The 13,616-nt window shown below is 43.2% G+C and overlaps 2 protein-coding genes across 3 annotated transcripts; one reads left to right on the forward strand and one right to left on the reverse strand.

Moving 5' to 3' along the window:
• Window positions 1–313: 313 nt before the first annotated feature.
• smim22 (small integral membrane protein 22) lies at window positions 314–3,402 on the forward strand. Of its 2 annotated transcripts, none has more exons than XM_076753360.1 (4): window positions 314–555; window positions 1,607–1,747; window positions 2,271–2,341; window positions 3,048–3,402. In XM_076753360.1, the coding sequence occupies exons 2-4, from the start codon at window positions 1,618–1,620 to the stop codon at window positions 3,093–3,095; spliced, it is 249 nt and encodes an 82-aa protein (XP_076609475.1). In that variant the 5' UTR covers window positions 314–555; window positions 1,607–1,617; the 3' UTR covers window positions 3,096–3,402. The 2 variants fall into 2 exon arrangements, with proteins under 2 accessions (XP_076609475.1, XP_076609476.1); XM_076753361.1 differs by having other exon boundaries at window positions 1,610–1,747.
• A 754-nt stretch (window positions 3,403–4,156) lies between these two features.
• rogdi (rogdi atypical leucine zipper) lies at window positions 4,157–12,639 on the reverse strand. The gene is made up of 11 exons (XM_076752457.1): window positions 12,379–12,639; window positions 10,950–11,021; window positions 10,348–10,430; window positions 9,979–10,033; window positions 9,795–9,875; window positions 8,859–8,954; window positions 8,674–8,772; window positions 8,119–8,232; window positions 7,985–8,034; window positions 7,704–7,830; window positions 4,157–6,753 (listed from the first exon to the last, which is right to left on the reverse strand). Exons 1-11 carry the CDS (start codon window positions 12,451–12,453, stop codon window positions 6,712–6,714), a joined length of 894 nt encoding a protein of 297 aa, XP_076608572.1. The 5' UTR covers window positions 12,454–12,639; the 3' UTR covers window positions 4,157–6,711.
• Between the last annotated feature and the right edge of the window lie 977 nt (window positions 12,640–13,616).

Here is a 13,616-nt window from a genome sequence, read left to right on the forward strand (position 1 = left end):
GATAAGAAGAAATGACTGCGATATCATTTTCATTTACAGAAACAGAAAAATCAGGTTTGCCTTTGATACATTCCAGTTGATCAAGACAATGAAAAAATAGACTGTAGTGTGTTTGTCAGGTCAGGTGTGCGCTGATGACGTTAGGAAGCCCATGAAAGGTTATGATAACAATGCTCATGGTCCAAGTGATGACATATATTTGGACTCTCACAATTTGGACTTTTTAACTCATAAATCGTCACTAGATCCATATGGGGAATCAAAAGTTTGACCTGCTTTGTGTATTTTTATTCTCATCATAAACTAGGTTGTAACTCGTCTCGATCTTACAGATAGAGGAACAGCTGTTTGCCAGCACTGGGTGCTTATAAACGGTCGTGTTCTACTTCCTGGAGCGCGGAGTCTGTCATTAAATCAGAACTGGAGGAGCGTTTGTTTTCGGTGCCACAGGGGCAGGTATCATCCAATCAGAGCGTCACTGGAAACAGGTGCGCCAGGTAGCCCAGACCTTCGTACCCGGAAAGAAGAGACAAAAACAAGCGACTCCGTTTACAGGTAAGCAGCCTGCTGTTCCGTACAGCGTCAAACTAACGCAATGAATAGTTTAGATTATTATTATTATACATGAACATGATACTGTGGAATACTGTCAAAACACCTGAGTGAATGGCTTCCGTTATGTTCCTCCTGTCATGTACTAATGACGTCTAAGGATTCTGCCTGGTTACCGGTCAACACAAGGTGAAGTGTACGGATTTCAGACGGAAACATACACATACAGACAATCTATGGTGTGTTTAAAGGTGTATGTGTGTATGGTGTGTTTAAAGGTGTATGTGTGTATGGTGTGTTTAAAGGTGTATTCATGTGCCGCAGGCTACAGTATGTCAGCACGGTAAGAATCAGCAAAACACAGTAAATTCAAAGTATGCTACAGTAAAATGAATTCATTTCACAGTTTCCACATACTGAGGACAGCAATGGGCTTCTAGAAACATATTAAACATGCACTGTATGTCAGATATCTGTGTTACATGTTTGAGAGCTCATAAATAGGACTTTTTCCAAGCAGGCAGTTGGCTTGTTGTAATAGGAAAGGCACAGCTATTGCAACTGAAGACAAAATGAACTCAATGGAATTCAGCCTTTAATTATTTGATTACACTTGTGCTTTTCCTACAGTGACATGGAATGCCTGCTGAGAAAAAGCTCGATTGTCTGCAGATTTATTGTGTCACGCACACATAAGTGCAGTGGACACATGAGAACAGAACTTCTTCCAATCTTTTTAGAAAATTCTCTCTTTCTTTTTAGCCCAAACTCGTGTACAGTCGAGTAGCTTTTTATATCGAGTATACAACAGAGTATTTTTATGATACCGATCCTTCTAATTACAGTCAACATGGGGACTTGTCTTGGTTACTTCAGCATCTATATTCATCACTGTTCTATGTCAAAGCAAATTTTACAACAGTCCCAAAGAATTGAACAATAAATACATAACTCCACACTGTGTGGTGCTGCTGTGCTGCCAGTGAACTGTGTGCTCAAACACTGCGCTCTGTGTGTGTGCGTGTGTGTGCGTGTGTGTGCGTGTGTGTGAAAGCAGACAGAGCGATGGAGCAGAGGAACCTGGAGCAGGAGTTTGAGGACCAGTTCAACGATGTGGTTTCCAGACTGCAGTCCAAGCAGTTCTTCCAGTCTGAGTGGGACATTGCCTCTTTTGCAGTCTTCTTCATCTTCATCGGTGAGTGAAGGTGCAGGAAATGGATTATATGAGGAAAACCGTGCCCATGACTTCTAGAACACAAAAACATCAGGGTCCATATTCATAAACCATTTTTTTTTTAATGAAGGCAAAGGGGAAATGAGCAGAAAGTGTTGAAAAGGTTTAATGTTACATTTTCTATCCTTTATCCATCCATCCATCCATCATCCATCCACTCTCAGGTGGGTCTGGTTTTTCGTGGAGAGGAAATACTTGCCGTGCACTTTGGCTCTGGTTTCTCACCTTTGACTGGATCATTGCTGCTCTTATCTCTGATGCTTGCTGATGATTTTTGGTCCAAATGAAATGGATCAAATCTTCAAACTAATGTGGTCTTTTAAGGTCTGTGGTCTGCTGCACCCCACCCTGACAGTTTCATGACTGCAGTCTTAGCTTGATGTGATGGTCTACTTGCAGATGCTGGAGCTTTTCCTACCTGACAAGAATAAAGTTGTACACTGAACACTGATGACGTGTCCTCTGTGTGCTCCCTCTCTGTCAGGTATGGTTCTGCTCCTGGTCATCCTAGTTCTCATCCGCTGTTGCTGCTGCTGCTGCTGTGATGACAACAAGGTGAAAACACACACACACACAAGAGAGCTGAAGGAGAACACACAGCTGTTACAGTGAGGTGCTGGCTCACAGGCAGACCTCAAAGAAAGGATCGGGGAGGCTGAACACAGAGCTCTGATGAAATCTTATATTTCAAGTCTGAAAGATTGATGTTTGAGGAGACACTGCCTTAAAATCCAACAGTCACCTGACGGGCGTTTCTACTAACAAGGACAGGTGTTTCAAATCAGAGCTCGGAGCAATCTGCTTGAAAGACATGAAGAAGCCTGTCTGAAGTCACTTCTACTCACTATATTCACCCTCCATGATTTTATTTGGTTGTCTGCATTCTGAGTGTAAATTTATCCATAAAACCCCCTCAAAGAAACAGAATAAGGAGCATCTGCTTACATTTTATACATGCAAGAATGAGTTGTGTGACTGCTAACTAGTCAGTAAATGCTGAGTGTGTGTTTTAAGAGAGTAGTATATGATTGAAGGAGGCTGTGAACCAAGCAGCACAAAGTAGAGAAATACAGTTCAAAGGCTTGAATGCTACCTATTCTAAATACCCCCTAATCTTTTAATACTGTGTAGAATAAATGTATACATTCTCAAAAATGCCAAAGCAAAATAAAAACTAAAAATATTCATTGAAATGATTAAAAAGATTTTAATGACGAGAGGATTGATGAATATAAATGATTCCTCTATGCTTCGTCAACAGCCTCGCAGACGGAAGGTTGGCATAGACAACATGGCTCTGGAGCCCTGACAGCTGAGCTGCACTCATCAAGTATTGTGAAGGTTGATGAAGCTGGAGGCAGAGCCACATGGTCGACTCCTGTGCCAAAGCAGAAGCTTTGATTTTACTGTCTGCCTGGAACCAAATTTAGTCTACTTGCACATAGAATGAATTGTTCACGAGCTCTTTGCTACAGTTATGGAAATCTAGCACACCTGATCTTGTTGCCTGCCACTACATGAGGTTTATTGCTAGGATACCTCAGAGGAGCTGGAGACCCTCAGCTGTGTATGTTTTTATGCCTCTGTAGATTTGAATGTCACTGCTGCTTATTTTGGTTGTTGAAGGATCAAGTTTCATGGTTTTACTAAGCAATGGATACATAAAAGGAATAAAAATGTAATCTTTGCTTTATGTGTCGTGTACTCCTGCTCATTATGTTCATTTATGGGTGAAACAGACGTGACAGGTGGCTCAGAATCATCCAAAAGTGTAAATCAAGAGGAAATAGGTTTGTGTTTGTGCTGTTCTGAGGACAGCAGGAAGGTTTACGGGCACAGTCCAGACTGGATCACACAGAGCTGTAAACTGCTGCTGCCTTGCTCTCTCTGGGCCCAAACACGTCAATCACATACAGATCACACTTCATAAACTCAGTCCTGATGCAAACATGAGGAACAGGCCTGTGGAGCCCCAAAGGGTTCAACACTGAATAAACACAAAAGACATTCTGTAATTGAATTAGTACTTTTACTGTCTGCTCTAAGCCTTAGTCATAGTCTGTCTTTGTGAAACTGGACTCAGGTCAACTGGTGTGTCTCTTACACGTGACTATTTAGACTTCTGCATTTTCTTTACTACGTGAGAGAAACAGGTTTGTGTGAGAATGCGTTCAACATAATTGTGTAAAATGAGAAGTGGTAAAAAGAAGCACAAATCATTTAAAGTTCAGGAAGTACAGCTGATCTGAGCTGTGAAGATCAGCTGGTAGAAATGTACGAGAAGAGTGGAGAAACTGTGCTGAAGTGCTTCATGGAGAGATTTTTATGTGTAGCTGCAGATGTAGAGCTGAAGAGTTCAACACGGACATCTGACTGTTGAATATTTTTATTGCACAGATATCAGATAAATTATTTCCACATTTTATATGACAGGCATCTTTTGAAAATAGATTAACACTTACTGGAATGACGTCATTTGTTCATGATTGAATTAGTGTTTGGTTCATAGGGAATCAACAACATGTGCAAAACATCTCAAATAAATATGAACATAGAGCAGACAGACACTTGAAATCAAAGATCACATCAACAGACATAACAAGTAGCTTATCATCGAGACATATCCATGTGGTGAACAGGGAATGTGAGTTGAGTCATTTTCACCAAATGTGGCAATGAACAATAACAAAAATAAACAAACACAGGCCCAGATCCAATGTCTGCCCTAGTGCCATGTTCCCGTCATATCAGAGTCATCAGAATTACCAGTTTTCAACTTGGAATTAGCATTGACTTCAACATCGAAGTCGTAAGTCCATCTTGGACTTTGATTTTTCTGACAGCGCAGACGTCAGAAACATCAGACACGGCACTCAAGAGTCTAGAAGTGCATGAAAACCAAATGTGAACAGAATGTTGTTCACTGTACCTCAGCTGAATTTACTGGATATGCTGTTACACTGTCGACACACTTCTGATTTCTCAAATGACCAACTCTGTAATCATACCACCATCTGATGATGTTTGCTAGTTGTTTACATTGGAATGTTTTCCCATCTCGACCCCCGTCACATATGACACGATGGCAGTTTGAGGTCTGAACCGTCAGACTTTAACTGACGCCACCAGTGTGACCAACTCCACCAAATCACTCCATCTAAGTGTGTTTCCAGGTGTTTGGACCACTACAGGACAAAGTCTTTGGTGTGTCCAGAAGGCTGTGTGATAAAATTTATCACACAGCCTCTTCTGGACACACCGAAGACTTCATGACATCACATGAGGACATTTAATGTCCTCATGTGATGTCACTTGAGTCAGCGTCGGTTGTGGCTGAAGAATGAAAAAAATCTCCAGGCTACATTAGCTGCTACTAGCATAAAAAGGCTGAATGTCTGACACAACTGTTGGGTGTGGGGTTGCATTGTGGGTAATTTAGGTGCCAGGTTTATACAAGGAGGAAGAATTCTTACAATAAATGAAAGACAACATCTCTGCTGCACTTAACAGTCCACTGTGAGTGTGAGTGTTACAGGAGTGCAATGCTAAACCTGTGCAGCACTCTTTAAGTGCACGCCTTCAGCAGGGTGTGAGGGTTCCACACGTGTGAAGAGTGAGACAGCACTCCCTGAGGAATATGTCAGGGTGGGCAGACACTGGAACTGAGCCACAAACAGATGATACTGTACTGTCAGTGAATGAGGAAACATACTTTCTGTCACCAGCATGTTTGTATCCCTTAAAAAGATCACAGTGAGAAAAGTTTTCCCAATACTACTGCATCCCTTCACAGCTAAGACTTTTTCCAAAACCTCTGCCTTCCCTTTGTAAGACTGTTGCATCCCTAATATACTGTGCAACACCCCTAATCCAGAGTAAGTTTCTTCTAAAAGACGTGTCATGTGGGACAACGTGGGCAGATACAGTGCTCTGGACAGCTTCATTAGCACAGCTGGATGCACTGGACACACAGAGATTCAAAGGGTACTCCAGTGTTTTTGGATTTTAACTCCATAACAGGGTTTACAACAGGCAGAGAAATAAAAAAGCACAAAAGACCAGTCAAAATCCGTGCTGCAAAGGTTGAGATATCCTCACTTTTGGTTCCTAATATAGGTCAAGTTCCAAAAACACTGGATCTAACATGTTCTATAATGCAACTCGGTTAGACCCTTCATAGTATATGGCCACAGCTCTCAGTTTCTTACACAGACTTTCTATCAGAAATCTGTGGGCCAACTCTTCCACTGATGGAGACCACAACAAACCAACTCGAAAACACCCCAAGATCACTCATGTGATGTCATTCGAGTTATTTTCTCAGACATGACAAAGCTCCTGCAGGGGGCATTACACACAGCCTTAGTAGTGCTAACTATGATTTTCAAAATATTGACTATGACATGTAAAATGAGGCGCCTGAAGAACGGAGGACTATATTGTGAGGGAGGGCTGTGAAGGGACCCAACGTATTCAGAAAAGAATCCTCCCACTGGGACCTCTTAGTGCTGCTTAGTCTTCCAACCCTGAGTACACAAATTAGTGTTCCATACAACAAGACAGTTCAGAAGACGTTAGGATGAGAACCAGATAAATACTCAGTAAGTACTAGGTTGTTTGAATGTAACAAAAATGATTCTTATAGTAGATCAGCAACAATCACATTCATTCATTGAGTTCAAGTTGGTGCTGGGAGACGCAATACACATACACAGGAGAAATGTCAGTCAGCTGGGCGAACACAGCTGGGAATGGCAAACGTGACATCTGTTAGGGTTTGTTTGGCTCCAGCTAATCATGCAACACTTGAAAAAGAATGACTGGATGATAAATATATAAAAAATAAAAACCTTCCCAGGATGTCCCTTACACTTGTGTGGTTAGTTTGGGTCTGAGCGGTCTCTGGAGGATGGACAGGAGGTGCATTAGAAAGGCCTGTAGTTCCAGAAACTGGAGAAGACCGATATCTGCAGGGACGGGAAGACAGAGGAGCTTATTACACCGGCAAAGTTAATCATCCACTGATTAGCCATATCAGGCCAACAGTAGCCTCAAGTAGTCACTTTATGAGCAGCATTTACACGTAAGACACGTGACACAAGAGCTTTAAACTTTAATTACACAGTTCGATTCAAAATAAGAAAGAGCAGCGTGCAGTGCTGTTAGTAACGTTGTGAGCAGCTGAGAACACGACCTCTACCGCAAAGCTAGAGTCAGGGGAACACATCTGTTCAGTCACAGGCCTTTGGAATGAAACACACTGCAGACCGTAGTTATTCTCTTCATCCCTGAAAGTGTTTTGTGAAGCGGTGCATTCACTTGGTCGGTTTGCTAACGCTGGAGTTCGGTGCTTCACTGCTGTAGCATTAGTCTCTGTGTGAATATGGGTGTCCTGACCCAAATGTTTTTGGGTCCAGATCCAGATCCAAATACTGGATATCTGCCAATAGCAAGTCCAATCCTATACTTACATGAACCTAAATAATAGTTCCTGATACAATCATGTGGAAATCACAGATTCAACCTTCTAAATTTGAAACACCCTTAATGTTCAGAAGTACTGGAGGTCCTGGTTCTATGACGGAAAGTTAAACTGGAGAATGGGAAAAAAATCTGCTACAGGGAAGACATCCTGCTCTGTTGGGAGTTGTTGGGACTGCAACAACACTAAAATAGAGAAAGCTGCTGTTGCTTGCGACTCTGGCTTCTTCTCTATGGCAATGGCAGCAAAGGCTGATGGGTATTTTGAGCAGTCTGCCAAGCCAACATGATTTCTCAGAAACGAGGTTGAAAAAAATCAAAACTGGTGGTCGTAACATAAACATATAGGATAATGTCACTTTAAGAGTCATCAAGTGAGAATATAATTCATGTGTATTTAACAATTTCACAGTCATCTTTGAGGAGAGACACCCACCTTGTCCTTGAGCTGCTGACAGAGCTGCAGGGAGATGGTGAAGAACACCAGCGTATCATTCAGCCAAGGCACCACACACTCCACCTTGTGAACGTGGCTCACTTCAAACCGGTTATTGTTGAGCTCGCTGTGGAGGAAAGAGATTAAGAGGACCTCAAAGGCACACTTCCTGACTGTGGTGTAGTGTCAGACCTGAATCTGTCTGTGTATATTGTATGGCACAGAAAGAAGGGGGAAAGGAAAAGTCTGGAAAGGGAAGGAAGAAATGAAGCAGGACTTACAACATCGCTCCAGGGTTGTGCAACACCGAGCTTCCAGCTGGCTTGAAATTCTGATGAGAGACACATCATGACAACATCAGTCACATGATGCTGAATGTCTTGATCGAGTGTTGCAGAGAGTCATAAGGTCTGACCTTAGTGGTGTTGGGAGGCAGCACATGAAGCTGGTACACAGTCAGACACAGTTTGCTTAGGTTGATGTAAAAGTTCACCATCACATCTCCGGGCATGGGCGGGGTGAACATTTTCTGGTGATGAAGGAGACAGAGTGAAGCGAGGAAGAAGAGGAATGTGGAGGAACAGCACAAGGCTTCATGCAACGGAAACTGATTTCTTTTTCTGTGTGTGATGTAGTCGGTCTAACACAGAGCACTGACAAGTTCTGTTTGTTCAGCTCTGAAAGTCACCGTCTGTACTTATACTACATGACCAATACTATGTGGACACGTGAACATTCCACCCATATGTGATAACTGAACATGTGACTGCAACACCATGAGCACTAAGCTGCTGCTGTAACAGCCTCCACTCACAAATATGTTTATTTTTCTAAGAAGTTTGTTAAGAAAGTGAATATTGGTCCAGATCTTGTTCATCTTTCTGCCTCAAAAATGCATCGTTAGTCACACTTTTGTCCTCAATATGTTCAAGCAGTGTTTGTGCAGTGTGCTCCGTCTTATGTCCTGTACCATCAGACCACTGGTGGCCAGCTCAGGTAGTGTCATGGAGGCCGGGGTGGTGAGGCGGTTTCGTGCTCGTGTCAGCTGGAGCATCACTGCATCCATGAGCTATGGCAGCAACAGAAACATGAAGCTAGCGTCACTGCAGCAGTAAAGGACAGGGTGTGTTGACCGTGAGGACAGAGAGGACAGACCTTATTAACCTCCGCACCGGTCTTGAAGTGGTAGCTCTCATCATGACTGCTCAGCAGCTGCAGAGCCTGGTTCACATGATTCCTGGCATCCTGGATCTAATGGATGAACGGAGACAAGAGAGCGGTGGAGGCAGGACTCCAGCTTTAACTGACTTTAATTGCCAAAAAATAACACTTTTTTTTGTCATATCGACTGAGTCTGACATCAGGTCTCACAGGCACTTACCTTAAAATAGCCTTTACATCCTGCCATCACTGGCCATCAGCTAACAACATGCCACCACTGAACAGCTACCTCACCTCAGCATGCAACACAGCATCCACTCCTGTCTACAACATCAGCAGCTGACCACACGCCAGCAAAGACTGAATCTGAAGATGCTCCACCGTGAAGAACACAGGGTTGCTTTAAACTTGAAAGCACATCCAAAACGTCTGCAGTGACATAAACAGGCGACTGATGACATCATGACTTAATGATTAAACCGCATAATAACTATGCATACTGCATTTGAGATACCTCCAGATGAAGACAGTTAACCTCTGAACAGCTGAGTATTGTGTGTCCTTGACCTGATGGCACACAGAACCAACATATCTACTCTGTGGTTTCAGAGGATGTCAGAACACTAACTGGCCTATAATTGGATGTAATGCTTCACAAATACACAGGCTAAACTGCTGAGACATTCACCATAGATTCCAGTAAAAACAACACACTGTAGGACTACACGTGTAGAGTGAACACACACAGCTAGGATCACCATTGGTGAGAAAGTTCATTTTGATGTTGATGTAATTTTCCACTGTGTCAGTCAAAATGTGTTTTGCAGTGGAGAAAAAGTGAGACCAAAAACTCCTAATGAGCCAAACTCAGCGGGTTTTCCTCCTTCTGTTTCCATTGCTCTGATAGTGTCGCACACTGACACGCAGTACCTGCTGTAGTTTCCACTGCTTGTCCTCTCTGAACTGAAAGTGCAGCGCCTGGCTGCTCTTTGCCACCTTCAGGTTGATGTCCTGTGAAGAAAAGCAAAACATTAACAGGGAAGACGTCAGCTGAGACCAACGTTTCATAGTCACATGAGGGGAATACAGCCTCGATCACAACGGACACACTCACAGCCTGAGTCAGAGCCTCTCCCTGCAGAGTCAGCACCCCCTTCACTTGATCCATGCTGCAAAACAGAACATCGCATTTTCATTTCAACATCGCCAGAGGAACAATGGGAAGGACAGATTAAGGAAAGGGAAGGCTTTGCAGAGAGTGAAGAAGGGCACTGGGTCTTAAATATTACAGCACAAAGGAAATGATCGACACATTCATTCAGGGTCTCAGCATATTTCAAAGCATCTGATCATCGAACCACTGAGCATCTGACAGCCACACCCTCCACAGGAGGACGTGGTGGTGTTACAGGCAGGGCCGACTTGTTTCAATAAAGACGACCATTGTGGCCACAGTAACTGTAAGAGTTCATAGTGGGATTACGTTGAGCTGCCGAGGATGAAGTTTTCCTGTTTGAGCTGACTCTCCAGACCTGGCGTCGGCATGGAGAAACGTCTTGATGCCTCCTGTTGACGGCAGAGAAAACTTACTATTAGTATCAAATCCTAATCTGAAGTTATGGCCTTTCAGTTGACACTGTAAACACCAGGAGGGGCTGATAATGTGACAGCGTTTATGGCGATGATAAGATCATATTCTCTTTTCATTTCACAGATGTAAACACAAACTATCTTACATGTGAGGAGCTCTGTTTCCAGTGGGATGCAGTTCATTGCACAGAGTTGAAGCAGAGGCTGAAATATCATGACTTGTACTCTCCAACACTGGATCCTATATTTCCCATAATGCATCTTTTTGTTAGACCCTCCCTGTCTGGTAAATAACCACACCTTTAAACTCCCAGCCACCACTTAATAAATATAAAGTCTTCAGTGAGATCACTGCTGCATCATCGGGGTCATTTCCTACCTACAGCTCACATTATCCAACATACACTAACCATTAACTAATAAACAGATCTTCATGTGTGAGGTTGGTGGGATGGCCCTCACTCAGCCCTAAACACAGGACAGCTTAACGTTTACCTTGAGGACATCCTGCAGCTGCTTTAGGACAGCGTGCACTTCCTCTTTAAGAAGCCAGTTGAATTCCTCCTCCTACCAAAAAGAAAAAATAAAGATTTAACTCTGGATTGATCATTCAGAACAAACACAGGAGAGTGAACCGTCAAAACCACTTTGTGAGCAGGTGATTTCTGCTCTTCCTTTTCTCTGTGCGGCCTCTCCACAGGTGGATCTCTGAAGTCCCTTCCTCAGAGAAAGGCAACCCTATCTGCATCCATGGAGTCCAGCTGGACAGGACGCAGAATGGGAAGACTCAAAGCTGCCTGTACTTTGTGAGAGTCGTTCAACATCTGCAGAACCGTGCCGCATGTGTTCTTTCATTGAGGACAGCTCGTCCTGGGGTGGAACTAGATTCTGTGGCGGAGGTGTCCGAGAAAAGGGGGCATGGTGGACACCTCCAATGAATACAGGAGCAGCTTCAGCTACAGACTGACTGAACACCACAGCAGATCCTTCCTCCATCAGCTCAGCTCCTCTCACACAGAGCGTGTCATTCATTTGTCTCATTACTGTGAATAGTGACCAGGTTGTTGCTCCATTATTGTGTATGTTCATTTATTCTTCACAATAACAAGCTGAGTTGTAAACATGTAGAAGCATATTTCACAGCTTCATGGTGAGACATTTCAGCAGCATTTATCAGTGTGATTATTCATTTCTCATGTCTTAACTATTGATTTAAACAAACACTTTGGGTCTGGAATGGTTAACACGAGAAACATTCAGAAAGGGACACACTTTGATATCCAAAGACATCCTTTTTCCAGCTGATTTACTAGAGCTCATGTCTCCTTTCAGAGACACATCATGATGTCTCTGATGTCTAATCGGGGTTTTCTTCCAGTCATTCCATGACAGTTGACAGACAGAAGGCGCTCAGCTCTGTCACAGTTGACGACAGACACCATCATATTTGAATTCCGTCCAGCTGAGTTTAAACTGTCACTGTTTCCTGTGAGACGCACATGAGCTTCATATAAAACAGTGACCGTAAACTGTAAACGGAGACACTGAGCTCACTTACACATCGTGTCCTTCGAGCATTTTCACGGTCGCCACCCGCTTGGTTTGTCTTGTGAGTCGATCTGGGTGAAGTGTGAGCACAGAGACAGGCCCACAGTAAACACCATCACAGACGGACCTGCGCGAGCCCTGGCTACAGCACCTGCACCGAAGCGCGAGGATGCCACTGTCCCTCGCGGCTGACAGCAGCTACACACGCAGCTACGTTACTTACGCCCAGCTCTAGTCTTTTAAAATGTTAAACACATATGTCAACATGTTATATTATCGGACAGCTCAGTCTTTAAGCAGCTAGCTGTGCAGCCGAACAGCACCGCTTCCCCGCTGCCTCCTTGCAGCGCTGCAGAGCAGAGGCAGACCTACTTACCAACACCGCTCTCTCCACTTGGCTGGCAGCGGACATCTTGGGCAGCTCCGACAGGGATCTCTGCGAGTTGAGCATTTTGTGCAGCCAACAGAAGCAAACCCTCGATTACCACCTTTAAACACTATCCTCTCTTTGGAATGAACGCGTCTCACTACTTAGTAGCTTAGCAGTGGACCTGTTGCCTTCAGGTGCTGTCAGAAAAAAACGAATACTCCGGCATCGACGACCCAAATCACCGGCAAATACAAATGAAAAATGACCCTTTTAGATCAGGAGACGAGCTGCTGACATGCACAATTTACGGAACTGTGCACATAGAAGCATAAAGTAATGTAGTTTCAGCTATATACGGTTTGGTCTTTACTTTCAAGCATTTATTATGCTGAATGAGCAATTTATCCTCTTTATTCTGCCACTGGAACACAAATCAGTCGCGTGCTGCTTATCGTGTTTACAAAAAATACAAAAACAAATGTATTTCTGCTGACTGATGACTTTTGCTATTTATTCCGGCCAAACTACTTTAACTAGGAGCTATATTCTGATCTTCACAAGATTCACCTGAATGGAACATTAGGCTGGTCACACATTAACTATTAAAATAGCCCCGCCTACTAGTCCTTATTTGGAAAAACAACTTCCGCCTACGTCACCCAAACATATGATACCATGCATCGTGTTGGTGACATGGAAAATGTTGAGCCATTTGTTTTCTACCTATGCAGGCATCTGGGAATGGACCCTCAGCCCCTGTTAATCGTCCCACTGTCATGTCTGTACAAATAACATGATGAAGTAAAGCATCTGTGATGGTTATCCGGGTTTATAACATGTTCAAGGAAATCAGCACCATCTGAAATCCCAGCCCAAAGGGAGAAAGTTTTACATTTCATCATCAGAGAGCACAATGTATGTTTCCATAGTTACGCAGATGACACAACTGTACAGCTCTGCTGAACCAGAAGATGCTGAAGATGTTGACTCCATTACAAACTGTCTTTGAGCAATAAATCAATGAATGAGGAATCATTTCTTAAAGTTAAATAAGGACAAAACTGAAATCCTACTAAAACAAAAAGAGTTGTTTTATAATCTGGGAAAATTAACTCCCTGGATTAAGTCTGATGTTACAAGTCTGGGTGTTACCTCACATTCAGATTAAGTCCAACAAAAACAAAATGACAAATACTTCATTTTTCCCCCAAAAAAGAGAAACATTGCTGAAGTACAACCATTTC

The sequence above is a fragment of the Chaetodon auriga genome, chromosome 16, assembly GCF_051107435.1.
Source record: "Chaetodon auriga isolate fChaAug3 chromosome 16, fChaAug3.hap1, whole genome shotgun sequence".
Taxonomy (NCBI): Eukaryota; Metazoa; Chordata; class Actinopteri; order Chaetodontiformes; family Chaetodontidae; genus Chaetodon; species Chaetodon auriga.

What these genes read in the sequence shown, in the direction of transcription:
- smim22 (XM_076753360.1), top strand. Translation starts at nt 1,618, where the DNA reads ATGGAGCAGAGGAACCTGGAGCAGGAGTTTGAGGACCAGTTCAACGAT. An exon ending in AGTCTTCTTCATCTTCATCG is followed by an intron (nt 1,748 to 2,270) that starts GTGAGTGAAGGT and finishes CCTCTCTGTCAG; the next exon opens with GTATGGTTCTGCTCCTGGTC. An exon ending in GCTGCTGTGATGACAACAAG is followed by an intron (nt 2,342 to 3,047) that starts GTGAAAACACAC and finishes CTTCGTCAACAG; the next exon opens with CCTCGCAGACGGAAGGTTGG.
- rogdi (XM_076752457.1), bottom strand. Translation starts at nt 12,453, where the DNA reads ATGCTCAACTCGCAGAGATCCCTGTCGGAGCTGCCCAAGATGTCCGCT. An exon ending in GAGAGGCTCTGACTCAGGCT is followed by an intron (nt 9,876 to 9,978) that starts GTGAGTGTGTCC and finishes TTTTCTTCACAG; the next exon opens with GACATCAACCTGAAGGTGGC. An exon ending in CACAACCCTGGAGCGATGTT is followed by an intron (nt 7,831 to 7,984) that starts GTAAGTCCTGCT and finishes TTTCCTCCACAG; the next exon opens with CGAGCTCAACAATAACCGGT.